Below are 15,912 nucleotides of genomic sequence, written 5' to 3'. Positions count from 1 at the left end.
TTCCTCCAGATTGGTGTAACATTCTTAATAATTAAGTACGTTTATATAGTAATTGAATATAAGAATAAGACATATAAATAACATGGTAATAGCAATGTCTAATATGCCATGCGCCATCCCCTTGGACAAGAAAAAGTGACCGATCAACGTCTTTTTTCCACAATCATAACAAAACGAGGTCCTACACCTACATCTCACTGTTGAACAACCACTAATGCGCTCCACCGCATGGTTGCACGTAGGACATCTGGTCCACTTGTTTTTCTCGATCAGACGGTGGAAGAGAAGGTCGTTTTTACCTGTGGTGGTGGTGTTGATGTTGATCTGATGATCGTTGCATAGATAGCCCATGTGCCAAGGAACCTTACACCGAAAACAAAACAATTTCTTGCAATTGGGACACTGTGATCTTGTGATATTTCTTTCCCGACACTCGTTCAAGATTGGTGCCGAGCAATCCAAATAAGGGCAATAGGAGACTCTATTGTCGAAGGAAACAACAGAATCGCACAACACGTCACACCATCTTTCGAAAACTCTTGGTGGGATGATGGAGCGACATGATATGGGGTCCAAAAGCTTGTCACAGTAAAAACTAGGGCACATAATCCTATATGTGTTATCTTCAACATTTACTTTAATGTATTTAGCTATACATTCCAAGCAAAAAGAGTGAAAACATTTATTTTTGTTGATGAATCTCTTGTTTGATAAAACTACTTCCATGCATATCGCACAATAGTGAAATTCTTCCTTCATCATTGGAGTGGGAATTCTTCAAAGCTAATTGCCTCCGCCGCTTTGGCTGTGACTTTGAGTTCACCATATATAAGTTTGGTTTTGTTTCCTTAACCCTAATAGGGTTTAATTAATTATTTAAATATATATATAACTTAAACGCAGATCGCATCTAGATTCAATCTCAATCGTGCGATCGCATCTAATCCAACGGTTTTAGTACGTTTGCCAAACCGTAGAGTAAAGTATGAGGCAGCGAACGGGACCCATATATATATATATATATATATATATATGGGAAATGTTCAGCACCCTAAGTTTTACCACACATTTTAACAAACGTTTTTTGTCCTACATGGGTTATAAGTTTTGGAATGGGCTGATTTTTGGTGAGGATGATCTCTATGATTAGAAGATCATCCTCCCCAAAAATCAGCCCATTCCAAAACTTCTAACCCATGTAAGACAAAACACGTTTGTTAAAGTGTGTGGTAAAACTTAGGGTGCTGAACGGGACCCTATATATATATAGGGAAATGTTCAGCACCCTAAGTTTTACCACACACTTTAACAAACGTTTTTTGTCCTACATGGGTTAGAAATTTTGGAATGGGCTGATTTTTGGTGAGGATGATCTCTATGATTAGAAGATCATCCTCCCCAAAAATCAGCTCATTCCGAAATGTTTAGCCCCATGTTTAAACGTTTAAAATTTGTGGACCGTCCATTTTTTGTAAATCATTTTTGATGGGGTTAGAAGTTTTGGAATGAGCTGATTTTTGGTGAGGATGATCTCCTCACCATAAAGATCATCCTCACCAAAAATCAGCTCATTTCGAAACTTCTAATCCATGTAGGACAAAACGCGTTTGTTAAAGTGTGTGGTAAAACTTAGGGTGCCGAACGGGACCCATATATATATATAGATTGGAAGACTCAATGGTACTCAAAGCCTTACCAACTTAGTAAGGTTAGGCGGACTCATTCTAATATGAATAATGATAATGTATGTGGTTGGGTACGTGGCTGATGTGGCAAGGGCATAGAATTGCACATCTTTTTCTTGTGTATCCCGATGAAAATGATCTATGATTTTGTGTCCTTACCACGTCAATTGCGTACTAAGACCCCGTGCATTTATCACGACTTAATTAATTAGAGTCAGATTATCTTATAATATCTTTGAAAACTAAAGTGCTTCTGACTCTCCGCAAGAGTCAGAAGCATTAGAAAAGTCAATCCAAACAGGCCCTAACTTCGTAAGATCTCAAATCTAACCAAAGGCTCGTGACAGCTCACCTTTTGGAGTTTTTGATACCCTTGTTAGCAATCCCCGGTTTAATTCTTGAAAAATTCATGAATTTTTAATTTTTTTCAATGAAATTAGAGAGATATTTGTCATGTAAAAATGTGGATTCCTCCAAAATTTTGAAGCATGGCCGCTTTAAAGTCAACTTGTGCTACACGTCACAACTTACAAGTTCACAATTTTACATTTTGCAACATACAACAAGTTATAGTAGCATTTTTTTTCACAGAGTTCTATAAAAATTCGTAAAAATCATAAAATTCGTAATAAACAAATTTTTTTACTTTCAAATTTAAAATCCATGAATTATTCATAATAATTCAATAATCCGGAAAATAATACTTTCATTGAATAAAACGAAAAATTTGTGAATTTGTCAAGAATTAAATGAGAGATTGCTAACAAGGGTGTCGACTTTGTTTTAAATTTATATTCATACCCCTCCATGTTTTTTTATTTTTTTATGAATATTTGATTTGTCCATATATTTTATAACCAACGAAATGCACCCCTTACCTCTCTAACAAATAAAAGGACCTATATATACCCTTATTTTTAAAGTGTAAAAACACTCTTAATTTTCTTCTTAGAACCTACTCTTCAACCAGATTCTATCTCTTTAAATCTTTCCAGAAAAAAAATATTTTTTTTACATGAAAATAGGTAAAATTATTTTTTTCTTAAAAGATTAGGAAGATTCGAAATCCTACTAAGGAAAGTGTTTTTGAAAGTAATATAGTTATTTCTACATACCTATTTGCCTCTTTAACTAAATCTTTTATTACATTTTCTAAAAACTAGTCACCTAGCAAAAACATCAATGCCATTATTTTAGCTATAAAATTTACTTTTTTACCAAGTTTTCTGATAAATTTAGAGAGCTGCTATTGGCACCCCCCAACTTTTACTTGTTACACCCCAATTAAAATAAAAAAGAATAAATGAATGGTTGTGAATAAGTAAAAGCTGGTGTCAATTTGGGTGATAAATAATTTAAGAAATTAGGGTATAATAAGTAAAAGTTGAGGTGCTAATAGCAGCTCTCTAATTTATATGTACATGATGCGAAATTAATTTGGAAAAATGTTAAAAGGGTCTATGGTGTACAATAACAAGAACATCAAGCCCACAAAATCACAACTACCAACCGTTTTAACTATTTTAACTGTTTTTAACTGTTTTCCTTCCCTTAATTAGCTCCCAACCTCTCCTCTGCCACAAAGTCGGACCTCAATGACTGTTTAACCACTCTATGTTTAATGTCCATTTTTTTCATATAAAATAGCTAGTTATCCTAATAAGGGATCCCCAACCCTATAAAACTAACCCCACAACAACTTCTTCACCTTCGAACTTGGGTTCTAAACAAAACACAAAGAAGGAATTCTTTACTTTGATGATGTTCTTCTTGGTTCCGGCCTCGAATTAACATTCCCTTTCTTGTGGCGGGGAAGTGAGTGTGTATCGTTCTTGGGCTATGCCCAATTATCTAAACCTTCGATAGTTTAGGCCAATTAACCAAGTGATGGGTAAGGCAGTTATCGCCGCTGGTGTCTCATTCATCCTTGTTGTCGGTGTCGCCATTGGAGTGGTAGTTAATGTAATTCGTTCCAACCATTCCACCAACGTGAGTGATGAGACCCGCATATCAACAGGAATGAAGGCTATTCAAACCATTTGTGCTCCTACTGATTATAAGGAAGCATGTATGAATAGTCTTGGCTCTATTGTTAATGGCAGTGTTACCCCGAAGGATCTCGTAAGGGCTGCGATCGAGGTCACAATAGAGGAGGTGAAAAAAGCATTTGAAAAGTCGGGGGAAATTGGGAAGTCAGCTAACAACTCCACCCATAAGATGGCAATTGAGGATTGCAAAGAATTGTTACAATATGCCGTCGATGAACTTCAAGCTTCGTTCACAGCTGTTGGGGACAGCGATATGCATACTATAAATGATCGTGCCGACGAGCTTAAAAACTGGTTGAGTGCTGTCATATCGTACCAACAAACGTGCATTGATGGCATTGACCAACCTGAATTGAAGTCTGCAATGCAAAATGGAATCTTGAATGCGAGTCAGCTAACGAGCAATGCCCTTGCTATTATCACTGAGATCACTGAGATCCTTAACACCTTCGGTATACCAATATCGTTGAATCCCAACTCTAGGCGACTTTTAGATACCGAGGTTGACGAACATGAGTACCCATCTTGGTTTTCGGCTACAGACCGAAAGCTTTTGGCAATCCATGACAATGGTCTCGTGAGGCCTAATGCAATTGTGGCTAAGGATGGCAGTGGCCAATTCAATACTATTGCTGCAGCTCTAGCAGCATACCCAGTGAACCTTAAAGGAAGATATGTAATCTATGTGAAGGCCGGGATCTACGATGAGTACATAACAGTTACAAAGGACCAAATTAATGTGTTCATGTATGGAGATGGGCCAAGGAAGACGATTGTGACAGGAAGCAAGAACAACCGTGATGGTGTATCAACCTTTAAGACTGCTTCGTTCTGTGAGTTACATATGCATCTATTGCAACACATATAATTGGGATAAAGCTTATAATGGTAAATTTAGTAACAAAAGTTTTCTTTTTTAGATTTGCTAATCTCAGCATTGTAACATTCTTTGCAGCGGCTGTTGGGAACGGATTTATAGCCAAGTCAATGGGATTTAGAAACACAGCCGGTCCGGAGGGGCACCAAGCAGTGGCTCTCCGCGTGCAATCCGACATGTCTGCCTTCTTCAACTGTAGAATGGATGGGTACCAAGACACATTATATGTGCAAACTCATCGTCAATTCTACCGCAATTGTGTCATCTCTGGCACTATCGACTTCATCTTTGGTGACTCTGCCACCGTGATCCAAAACTCTCTAATTATCGTTAGGAAACCTATGGACAACCAACAAAACACTGTCACTGCTCATGGTAGATCCGATAAACGTGAAACTACAGGTCTAGTAATCCATAACTGCCGAATAGTCCCAGAGCAGAAACTGTTCCCCTTCAGGTTCGACCTCCCGACATACTTGGGCCGCCCATGGAAGGAATACGCAAGGACAATTATTATGGAATCGACATTGGGTGATTTCATCCAACCAAAGGGGTGGATGGCATGGGCCGGTGACTTTGCACTTGACACATTGTACTACGCTGAGTATGGCAACCGAGGTCCGGGAGCTAATACTGATAAGAGGGTCAGATGGAAGGGTTTCAAAGTGATTAACAGAAGAGAGGCTCTTCAGTTCACTGCAGGACCATTCATCCAAGGAAACCTTTGGTTGAGATACACTGGAGCACCTTTCCTCCTCGGATTGAGACGCTAGATACATGTTATTTTGCCGAGAACACACAGTAGAAGATTGGGTTTTTCTGACTTTTCTTCTACTTTAGTAGAGAAATTTTGAATAACTTGATGAAGAAGAAGTTTTCACCAAGAAAAAAAAAACGTGGTGAAGAGAAATTGATGTCTTCTTTAGGAGAAAATTGGAAGGATGACAAGTCTTATGTATATTATAGTTCCCCACACCAACTTTGTTATATACTATTGTGATTTGATTTAAATGGAAATTTGTTGCATTATGATGACAATTCAATCCACTATAAAGATTTTCTTGACGCCCCCCACAAAATCGTAGATCATTTGCCTTGGGATACATGGAACCATAAATATTTTCTGGTGTATCTCGACGCAAATGATCTACGGTTGTGTGATGGGGGAGGCATTATCTTATCACGACTCTTTGTCATATTTATTTTTTAGAGCTTCTATTGGCACCCCAACTTTTACTTGACCCAATTAAAAATAAACTTGAGATCCAATTTGGTGTCCCGTTTCCTATAAAATAGGATAAGTGTCTACGTGGCACACTTCAATTGGAATTTAAATAACTTTGGGCTCCTAACCAACCATGCACGCAGTTCAACTCAATGTGTATGACTCCAATCCAAATGTGTCACATAGACGCATTTCCTATGTATAGGAACGGGACATCGTATTGGATCTCGACTCTTAAAAATAAAGAAAATAGGTCAATTATTGAAACTAAGTAAAAGTTGGGGTGCCAATAGAAGTTCTCTTTTTTGGGTTTAGGATTGTACATGAGTTTAATCATAATTGTAAATAACTACTGAAATTGTTTGAAGGGATGTTATAATGTTTTGTAATGTTGAGATCATAATTCGAGCCAACCTAAAACCTTCGTAATGTTCGTTGAGTTAACCCTAAATTGATGTGTAATAAGTAAAAGTTGGGTTGCCAACAGCAGTTCCCAAAAAATGTATCAAAATAAGAGATGCTTACTATACACTCGGCGCATGTTATACTCAACCACGTGAATGCGCTCCGCGCACAATAGACTTGTCCCAAGTTTCTAAACCTAAAACTACGCCATATCGCTGGTTCAAGAAGAAAACACAGACACCCCTCTCTCCTCTCTCCCAGCAATACTAGGTCTTCACTGTGCAGTGTGCACTCATGCGCAGTTTAGTCTGCCCCCATTAACATAGATCCTTCGAAGAATAAAAATGAGAACTTTAGGGTTTTTATGGAGAAATCTAGTTCGTGAGCTCAAATGTTTCGATCCTCGCAATCCATTTCCTTCGCATTTGCAGAGCCCAAGATTCTGCCTTCGTTCTTCTATGCTGATACCCTCTCTCGCCACTCTTCCTCTTCGCTCTTACTCGACTGGTATGTTTGTTTATGTTTCTAATCTTATTGAGTTATTTTCTTTTTTGATTTAATATGTAATCAAATATCTCTGAAACTGTAATTTTGATAGAAATATCATATTTGGAGATGATCTTTGACCTATTAAAATAATTTCTGCACAAAAAAAAAATTAAATAAATTGTAGTTTGGTGTGAGAATTTCCAAATTAGTTGAAACGAAGTATGGATGAGTGCATGGTTTTAAAACTCGTCCGAGACCGAGACGTATCGCCCGAGTTAACTCGGTATCAGCGGTGAACGAGACCAACTCACAATGAATTATGAGACGAACGCGTCTCGTGAGTTATGCGAGTCGTCTCGGACGATATTTTCGCAAAACTCGTCCGAGACAAACGAGATATCCGAGATATTACAGATTTTACATTAACTCGCGAGACAAACGAGTTGTATCGGACGAGATTTTCAAAATCTCGTCCGAGTTAACCGAGACAACCGAGTTTTGTGAAAAAAAAGTTAAAAATGAAAATTTCTATTTTATTTTTACAAGTAATAGCTATTGAGTGATATTATTACTTTCTTGTGATAAATACTTAAATGTATTTTTGATAATTTGTTTTATTTTTTCTTTAGAAGTTTTTTGATGAAAATTTCATTAGAAATTTATACTAATCTCTAGGAAACATGTGTTTTATTTAATGGGTAGCATTCAATGACTAACTTTTTGGCAAAACATTTTTCAAAACATGAGTTAGAAATTTTGGAATGGGCTGATTTTTGGTGAGGATGATCTCTATGGTGAGGAGATCATCCTCACAAAAAATCAGCCCATTCCAAAACTTCTAACCCATGTTTACAAGTTGAAAAATCGTGGACCGTCCATTTTTTGTAAACTATTTTTTATGGGGTTAGAAGTTTTGGATTGGGCTGATTTTTGGTGATGATAATCTCCTCACCGTAGAGATCATCTTCACCAAAAATCAGCCCATTCCAAATCTTCTAACTCATGTTTTGAAAAATGTTTTGCCAAAAAGTTAGCCATTGAACGGGACCCTTATTTAATTACCTTGAATTTGATTGATAGGTATATTATAATTTTTTTTTAATTTTATATTTTTTGAGGGGTTCATTTTTTTAATAGGAATCAATTCTGAATTTTTCCTGAATTTTTCAGAATTTTTCAGATTTTTTAAATGGTTAAAAACCATTGTTTTAATGTTGAACGAGACGACTCGACGAGACGAGACGAGACCAAATACCGAGTTTTAAAACCATGGATGAGTGTCTAATGGACTATTGAGACTTGGGTTTGGTTTGGTTTGGCTAATTAAAATTTTGCACTTAATTAGTATTAATTCCATGTCTGGTGTCATAATCCTCAATTAATCATAAAATGGCAGAAGTGCTTCCTCAATTATCTACTGACCTCATCAAGATCATGGAACAAAGACTTTCAGCAATTGAGCATCGAAGTGCTTATCTTCAAAATTTGATAAACCGGGTAATTAGTACACCTCTTTGCGTGTTTTCAAAATTATCTCTTATAGTTTTGAAATTTTAATTGTGTACATATGAGATATATGTTCACCTTGTTTATTTATCCATTGGACACTTGGACTTGCTAATTGAGTGGCGTGTATGTTTTTTTTGTATTTGGTGTTAACTGAAGACAGCCCGAAGCATCGCCAGCGGAGTATTCAAGGGTTAATAAGGAGCTCCGGAAACTCATTAATTCTATGGACCTTATAAATGAGTTGAGAGCCAAACAAAAGGTGCTCAGACTGTTAAGTATTTTAAGGACATTTCTTTATCTTTATGTGCATTTCTCCTTAATGTAAGAATAGTTTATATTAGTTTTCATTGATTCATATTGATAAGTATTCAAGTCTGCTTACTTATTGGGGAAAAAACTGTTTTTTCATTCTTGTAATGATTTTCTACTCAAATCTTTACAACCTAAACTTTGGGTTGCTACTGTTTTTGGCATTTAGTGTGGGCATGAGACTCTATGTTTCTATTTGGTAGGACATTGATAGTTTGAAATCATTGATGGCTGAATGTCCTGAAGATAAAGACATGCGTGACATGGCAGTCGAGGAGTTAGGTGAAGCCATGGAGGAGGAGAAAAGACTGCAAAATCTCCTCCTTAAGTCATTGCTTCCCAAAGACGATGCTGATGAAAGAGACTGCATTTTGGAGGTGAGAGCAGGTAATAGTTACTTAACATAGAGTTTCTCAGGTACTTTTTAAGTTTTAGGCAATCTTATTAACTACAATATGAGGCAGGGACTGGAGGTGAAGAGGCGTCTTTGTTTGCAATGGATATATTCAAAATGTATGTTACTGCACTTGTTCACAGTTTCTAGTTATGCATTTTAGTTATCAATCACTGAATTGAAGTGGCGGTCTTGTTGATTTATATTAGGTATGAAAGGTACTCACAAAAGAGTGGTTGGAAGTTCGAAGTTGTAGATATAACGGAGTCTGATTTTAAAGGCTACAAGGTATATCCTATCCCTTATCCAACAGTTAACTATAGCTTCATGTATATGTTTGTATAGTCGTGTTTGTGTGGCCACCTCATTCAGTTTGAGTTTCTCTTGCAATAAACTGTGACTTTTGGTCTCTATTTCAGGAAGCTAGTGGAGCTATTTCTGGAGTGGGTGCATATGGGATGCTTAAATTTGAGAGGGGAATTCACAGAGTGCAGGTGCTATAATTTACTTCTTTCTTGTTTAGTTAAAAATGGAAATTAAATATGACTAAAATGCTTATTTGTACTGGCAGCGAGTTCCCGTGACAGAGAAGTCTGGACGAGTGCACACCAGTGCTGTGTCCGTTGCTATCCTCCCTCAGGCTGATGAGGTATGTCGAATTTCTTTTGTGTATAATGTGAAAGAGTACTCCACAATCCTTTTTGAAGAGGAATGACGAAGGACAGAATTTTGTCTTTTGGTGGGGTGGGGTTGAGTGGTGCAGTTAGTGTACTCATGTCAAGTATAATAGGATAAAGTTTGTTGATAAGGTACTTATCAAAAGATAAAAATAGAAGTTTTTTGATAAGGTGACTGTTTGATTCGTTTCCTCGTGGACTTTTACAGGTAGATGTGCAGTTGCGGAATGAGGATTTAAGAATAGATACATACAGATCTGGTGGATCTGGTGGTCAGCATGCAAACACAACAAATAGTGCTGTTAGGATAATTCATATTCCAACAGGGATTATGGTAGCCATACAAGACGAGCGATCACAACATATGGTAATGGATTTTTAACCCATACAGCCCTTGCCATCTTCTTAACATGTAGTCCTTTAGCTTTGAGGCAAGAAGTGTTTATAGCATTTTTTTTTATTTTTTTATTTTTTTGCGTCAATTGTCGCTGAAACTTGGATGCATATCTGTTATAGATTAAAGAAAAATGCAGATGTGATTTTATTATGGTCTAAAGAATTTATAGCATAATGAAAATTTTCCTGAATATAGACTAACAACATCAAATGGAAAAGTGTTCTTTGGATGTATAGAATCAACCTACTAGATCTTTATGACCTTATTTCTAGAAACCTGCCCTAATGAATTCCATTGTTTCAGTGTTCTTTTTTCACTTTTTCTTTTGCCGTTTGTAGAGTATTACGATCAGGACTCTGTAGTCTGTAGTGCTTTGTGACTTTCGCATCCCAATCAAATGAACAGGAAATTTCATAAGATGGCAGTAATAACACCTATGCTTTATATGGAGCTGAATCTTGGTCAATCAAGAAAAATGTTCATAGATTGAGCTTAATAGAACCTCTCTTAACACCACATGCATTGAAGTTCATGTTTATAATTCCATATTATGTTTGTTATCCATATTCTGTATTAATTATATCATTTCTCCTTTTCCTGTTTCACTCTCCCTCATTTGTATTTTTGGGAATTAACAGAACAAAGCCAAAGCACTCAAAGTGCTATGTGCAAAGTTATATGAAATGGAAAGATCAAGAATTCGGACAAGCCGATCAAAGCTTAGAATGGAGCAGGTATGCTGCAATTTCCTCCAGCAGTGATAATTTAGGTTTTTTTTTTGTTAGAATGATTCCAAGTTTGGAAATCTTGAACAGATTGGAAGTGGGGACAGATCAGAACGAATACGGACATACAATTTTCCTCAAGGACGTGTGACTGATCACCGTGTTGGCATCACTCATCACTCTATTAGTGATGTGTTGCAAGGAGAGAGCTTGGATGTCTTTGTTGAGGCTCTTCTTTTACAGCAGGAGATGGATGCAATTGCGTCTTTCAGCTCTGATTAGCAACAGAATCAGCAATTCACACTGCTGTGTGCTTTCTACCTAGTTGATAGCAGATTCCTTATATTACCGCTGAAGATGATTTGGTTCCATGTAGCAACGAAGAACCTATAAAGTCGACCCCTCATTTTCATTTCAGCAAAATATCGCATTTAGGGACAGTAATAAGTTCCAGAGATCACCTTATATATCTACTTGTGTTCTTAGCAGTTTTTATGAATAGTTTCTTATCTGCTATTGCAGATCAGTGTAGCAGTTCCTATGCTAATCACATTTTTTCCCCTAATAATTAATAGCTACTGATTCTTTGAAAATGTGTAGGGTTGTGGAATTCTATCAATTCCTAAATGCTCTTGGGGTTTCTACTGTCCTTTTGCCTTGTAATTACGATGACTCATCAGCATCTCAAATCATTAGTTCGTCGAAATATTATTGATTACCATTTGTTTCAATCAGACAACCCATCATGATCAAGGCAAGTCAATAGATATTTGTGAACACAAAAAAAAGGGATGAAACTACAAAAGATGACCCCATCTAAGCTATGCAGCAAAGGCTCATTAAAGCATTTTGCAGTTTTGCCCATTTTTGAATCAGATTCATACAATAATGCGTACCATTGATAAAAGAAGTCGATCTTAGTTTTGATCTTAGTTTTGCACCATCGGATACTATAGTGACAGGATCTAAACCTTCTGATAACCTATCTTTTATACCCACAGTTACGAGTTTTGATATGATCCAGCACCGATAGTGTGTACAAAGTCTAGCCCAAACATTTCTTGGATTTAAGAGGGCTCCTTAAGAAGCATATTTGATACAAAACCATCATGGACTTGTGCTTAGAACTACCTCCCTTGGCTACACCCACCCCAGCATAAGCTTCTTCCTCCGCCTATCCCCACCACTGCCTTTCAAGGGATGCTTTCTGTCTCGGCCGAACGCCCATATGACGGATATTTCCTGGTATGGATAGCAGTAGAGGATCTTCCATCTCCAAAAACACCGCACACATAGATGCCATCTCTGCAGCAAAAGTATATGACAACAGCACTTGGACTCCATCCTGACAAGTATTCTTTCTTTCTACTTGTCAGAACTCACAAGAGCCATTAATCCTACAAAAATCAAATCAAAAGAGATATCTATAAGGGGCTTTCCAGCTATTCTGTCATAGTTTTACTTTTTTTTCCATTATCAATTGAAGAAAGTTTTAATAAGAGAAAATGTAGATACAAAATATACATAACAGCCATCCAAGACAATTTAACAATAATTCTTTCATTGACTTTGAATGAAGGGTAAAAAAAAAAAAACCTTTATTAAGATAATGTAATTATAGGAATGATGTTTCAACAAAAGCCGCTTCATGCATTATTACATAACAGAAATATACAGCTAATTGAGAAACTAATCATTTCCAGCAAAGCCAAATTCCGAATATACATATCAGGAAATTAACCACACGAAATTAGCAGTATAATAATACAAAAGAATATTTTAAAAAATGTCCTCGATCAAGATTCATATAAAATACATGCATGCAAAATATACATAACAGCCATCCAAGACAATTTAACAATAATTCTTTCATTGACTTTGAATGAAGGGTAAAAAAAAAAAAACCTTTATTAAGATAATGTAATTATAGGAATGATGTTTCAACAAAAGCCGCTTCATGCATTATTACATAACAGAAATATACAGCTAATTGAGAAACTAATCATTTCCAGCAAAGCCAAATTCCGAATATACATATCAGGAAATTAACCACACGAAATTAGCAGTATAATAATACAAAAGAATATTTTAAAAAATGTCCTCGATCAAGATTCATATAAAATACATGCATGCCCTCCAATGCAATTGCATAATTTAGCTCAGTATAAAATCGGATGGTCATTGGATACAAAAAGATCCAATAGATGGCCATGGCCTAGAGAAGAGATGCACAATTTAATAACGATGAAACTTAAGTCAATAGAAAATTTAACTTGGTTAGGCCTTATTTTTTATTGGTACAAATCTTCTGTTTAAGGGTTCATTTTTTGAAGAGCTTATGCATGCTGTGTTTGGATTGAGAGAAATGGAGAGAAGAGAAGAGAAGAGAAAAAAGGGTAGAGTTTTCTCTCTCCAAAAGTGGAGAGAAGAGGAGCGAAATGAAGAGAAACCCTTCTAAAATATTTTATAACTCCAATTCTTCCCCCCTAGATCTCTTTTAAGATATTTTAAAATTCCAAAGTTGTCCCAATTTCTCTCCTGTCAATCCAAACATGGTGGAGAGAAATTGAGTTTATCTTCTCTTCTCCTCTTCTCTTAAGGGGTTTCTCTTCTCTCCACTTCTATCAATCCAAACAAAGTGTAGGTAGGAGCTAACAAGGAAAGCTTGTAGGATTGTGGGTCTTTGCTATTCCTGTTGTTTTCTTTTTGTTCTTTTACTTTTCTATTGTATTATGTAGGTCTCGTCACCTCCTTTGTTCCCTTTTCCTTTGTTTTAATAAATTTTTATATCTATAAAAAATATACAATTGTGCGTAAAGTAAGAAATTCACAGAATAGTTACATCACATGAGCAACAAATTCTCAAAGTTCACTAGACAACTTAGGTGAAGTTAAGTATAAAATGGAATTCAACACGAAAATTCAACTTGATCTAGTAAACACAACTTACATAAGCTAGTTCACTATATTCGATGATCCCGTGACTAAAACTCCTTCATTAGTTTTGGAGACCAATTCACCTGTAGTTCCCAAATTTGATAAGTTAAAAAAAAAAAAAATTACAACTTTTGATACTTTAATTACAAAGATTAACACCAACATAAAACATAAAAGAATAAAATAATTAAGCTGCCCCACCTTGATTTAAATGGGTTATAAGAGGATCCATCGCAGATTCTACAAAAGCTTTCGAATTTCCTCCACTTTCATCACCACCATGACTATTTTGAGAATGCTGCAGTATTGTTGAAGCCGGAGTAACCAAAGACAACCCATTTTTCTCCTCCCCTTGTAGACCATTTTTGTGAAGATGAGTTAAATTGCTAGACTTGCCCTTTTCATTCACCATGGAAGCATTTTTAAGTTGTTGAGACCCTATAACAGGAGTTGCAGACCCTTTCAATCTATCCATATCTCCAATGGGCACACCATTCTTAACTGATCCTTGTAAGGCACTCGGTGCCTGGAATCCAACTACTCTCTCCTCTTTCTCTCTCAAATCAACCCCAACAAATTGATTTTGAAACTGTTTCTGTGCTGCCATGACAGAAGCAGAATTCGAAACTCGTCCAATTACCTCTGTTTCCTTCCCTTTCTTCTCTTTCGACACAAGAGAAGAAACTTGTTCCAAAGCTTCTTTTGCTCTCTTCCTTGCCAAAGCAGCTTCTTTTGCCCTCTTTTCTGCCTCAACCCTAGCAACCGCCGAAGCTTTACTCATCGAATTCGAAGCAATCTGAGCAGCAGCAAAGAGAACCTTCGCCACCTTTGCATCAATGGCACCTTGATTTCCATCTGCAACCAATTCACCATCTCCACTCTTCTTATTCGAGGCGCCAGAATCAAAAAACACAAAATTAGGGTTTAAACAACAAGGGCAAACGTAAGTAGATGCGACATCCTTACTAACACAATCTAAGTGAGAAACCGATGGACATCTCAAACAAAGAACGCGATTTACAGGAAGTGAAGAACCCTCATAAACCTCGAAACAATTAGGGCAAAATAACCCAGAATGGAATTTCAAGACGCACGAAGTGCAGAGACGATGATAGGTTCCTCGATGACGTACGTTGTGTAGAAGCCATCGCTCTTCTAAGTTGCAACCATTGCACTCCGAAGGTACGTTTCGCTTCATTGCAGCAGCATTGAAGGAATCTCTTATCTCTTGATCTGTAACCCTAAAAACCCTAGAAAAACGTTAGAAATTAGGGTTTTTTGGATTCTTGAAGAATCCGAATTTGAGCAAAAAAGGGTCTACGGGGAAGATTATAAGGATCTCAAACGCATGATTCTAGGGTTTAGGGGAAAGTTCGACTTCCGTCTCAATCGATGATTAGATTCTGTGAGAGTGAAGAAGTTCTTCCAGTTGGCTTGGCTTGGCTCGCCACGATTTTGAAAGAGAGAGAGAGAGAGGTGGCATGTTTGGTTTACACGTGCTTTCAATTTCAGAGTGATTTTAGATAAACCCCTCTGAGTTTTCCTGAATATTTGGGATGCCCTCTTGAGTTTTAAAACTGATGAAGTAACCTTTGACTATAGTATACTATGAGAGACTACTATAAAATTATCGAAATACCACAGTTTTCACCCTTAGTCAGTGGTTAGTGATAAATAATGGGGTTTTAACCTAGGATGTGGAAATTTTTTGATAATGTACTTACGATAAGAAGATAAAACATATGAATCGTATGTCTAATTTAACACATTGTGCAAAATCTCAAACTCAAATACCCAAACAAATATATCGTGAATTAATTCATCGTCAACCTCTTTTGTAAGTAGGTTCGTCTTATTATATTTTTATCCCAAATACAATAACACTTACTATCATCCATCACTGATTGTGAATGATGATGATATCGACTAACATAATAATCGTTTAAAATTACATATCAATTTGCATCTCTCACCCAAACAGAATTTTTTTAAGAATAATGATTTTTTGACACCTCCCTTTGACATACTCCCCCAATCACAGAACTATAGATCATTTGTCTTGAGATACATAGAATTATAAATTTTTTTCTTGTGTATCCCAAGGCAAATGATCTATTGTTCTGTGATAGGAGCTTATGTTAGAGGGGGGCATTAGATTATCACGACTCTTTTTTTAATGTGTAATGATTTTTTAACACCCCCTCTAACAACACTCCCCTACAACCCTATCATAAA

The 15,912-nt window shown here is 36.5% G+C and overlaps 3 protein-coding genes across 4 annotated transcripts; 2 read left to right on the top strand and 1 right to left on the bottom strand.

The window, feature by feature from the left end:
- The first annotated feature begins 3,352 nt into the window (after positions 1–3,352).
- Positions 3,353–5,621, top strand: LOC147383612 (putative pectinesterase/pectinesterase inhibitor 13). The gene is made up of 2 exons (XM_086429399.1): positions 3,353–4,566; positions 4,689–5,621. Exons 1-2 carry the CDS (start codon positions 3,573–3,575, stop codon positions 5,381–5,383), a joined length of 1,689 nt encoding a protein of 562 aa, XP_086285525.1. The 5' UTR covers positions 3,353–3,572; the 3' UTR covers positions 5,384–5,621.
- A 769-nt stretch (positions 5,622–6,390) lies between these two features.
- Positions 6,391–11,333, top strand: LOC147383611 (Peptide chain release factor 1). Of its 2 annotated transcripts, none has more exons than XM_086429400.1 (11): positions 6,391–6,747; positions 8,126–8,226; positions 8,399–8,497; positions 8,751–8,934; positions 9,012–9,060; positions 9,151–9,229; positions 9,361–9,435; positions 9,513–9,590; positions 9,827–9,985; positions 10,654–10,749; positions 10,831–11,333. In XM_086429400.1, the coding sequence occupies exons 1-11, from the start codon at positions 6,585–6,587 to the stop codon at positions 11,020–11,022; spliced, it is 1,275 nt and encodes a 424-aa protein (XP_086285526.1). In that variant the 5' UTR covers positions 6,391–6,584; the 3' UTR covers positions 11,023–11,333. The 2 variants fall into 2 exon arrangements, with proteins under 2 accessions (XP_086285526.1, XP_086285527.1); XM_086429401.1 differs by having other exon boundaries at positions 6,707–6,747; positions 8,395–8,497.
- A 271-nt stretch (positions 11,334–11,604) lies between these two features.
- Positions 11,605–15,145, bottom strand: LOC147383610 (uncharacterized). Its single transcript, XM_086429402.1, has 3 exons — positions 13,879–15,145; positions 13,691–13,760; positions 11,605–12,137 (listed from the first exon to the last, which is right to left on the bottom strand). Exons 1-2 carry the CDS (start codon positions 14,873–14,875, stop codon positions 13,696–13,698), a joined length of 1,062 nt encoding a protein of 353 aa, XP_086285528.1. The 5' UTR covers positions 14,876–15,145; the 3' UTR covers positions 11,605–12,137; positions 13,691–13,695.
- Between the last annotated feature and the right edge of the window lie 767 nt (positions 15,146–15,912).

The sequence above is a fragment of the Akebia trifoliata genome, chromosome 16, assembly GCF_017979445.1.
Source record: "Akebia trifoliata isolate Shusen 1 chromosome 16, ASM1797944v1, whole genome shotgun sequence".
In the NCBI taxonomy this organism is placed as follows: domain Eukaryota; kingdom Viridiplantae; phylum Streptophyta; class Magnoliopsida; order Ranunculales; family Lardizabalaceae; genus Akebia; species Akebia trifoliata.
This window is presented reverse-complemented; position numbering and strand designations above follow the sequence as displayed.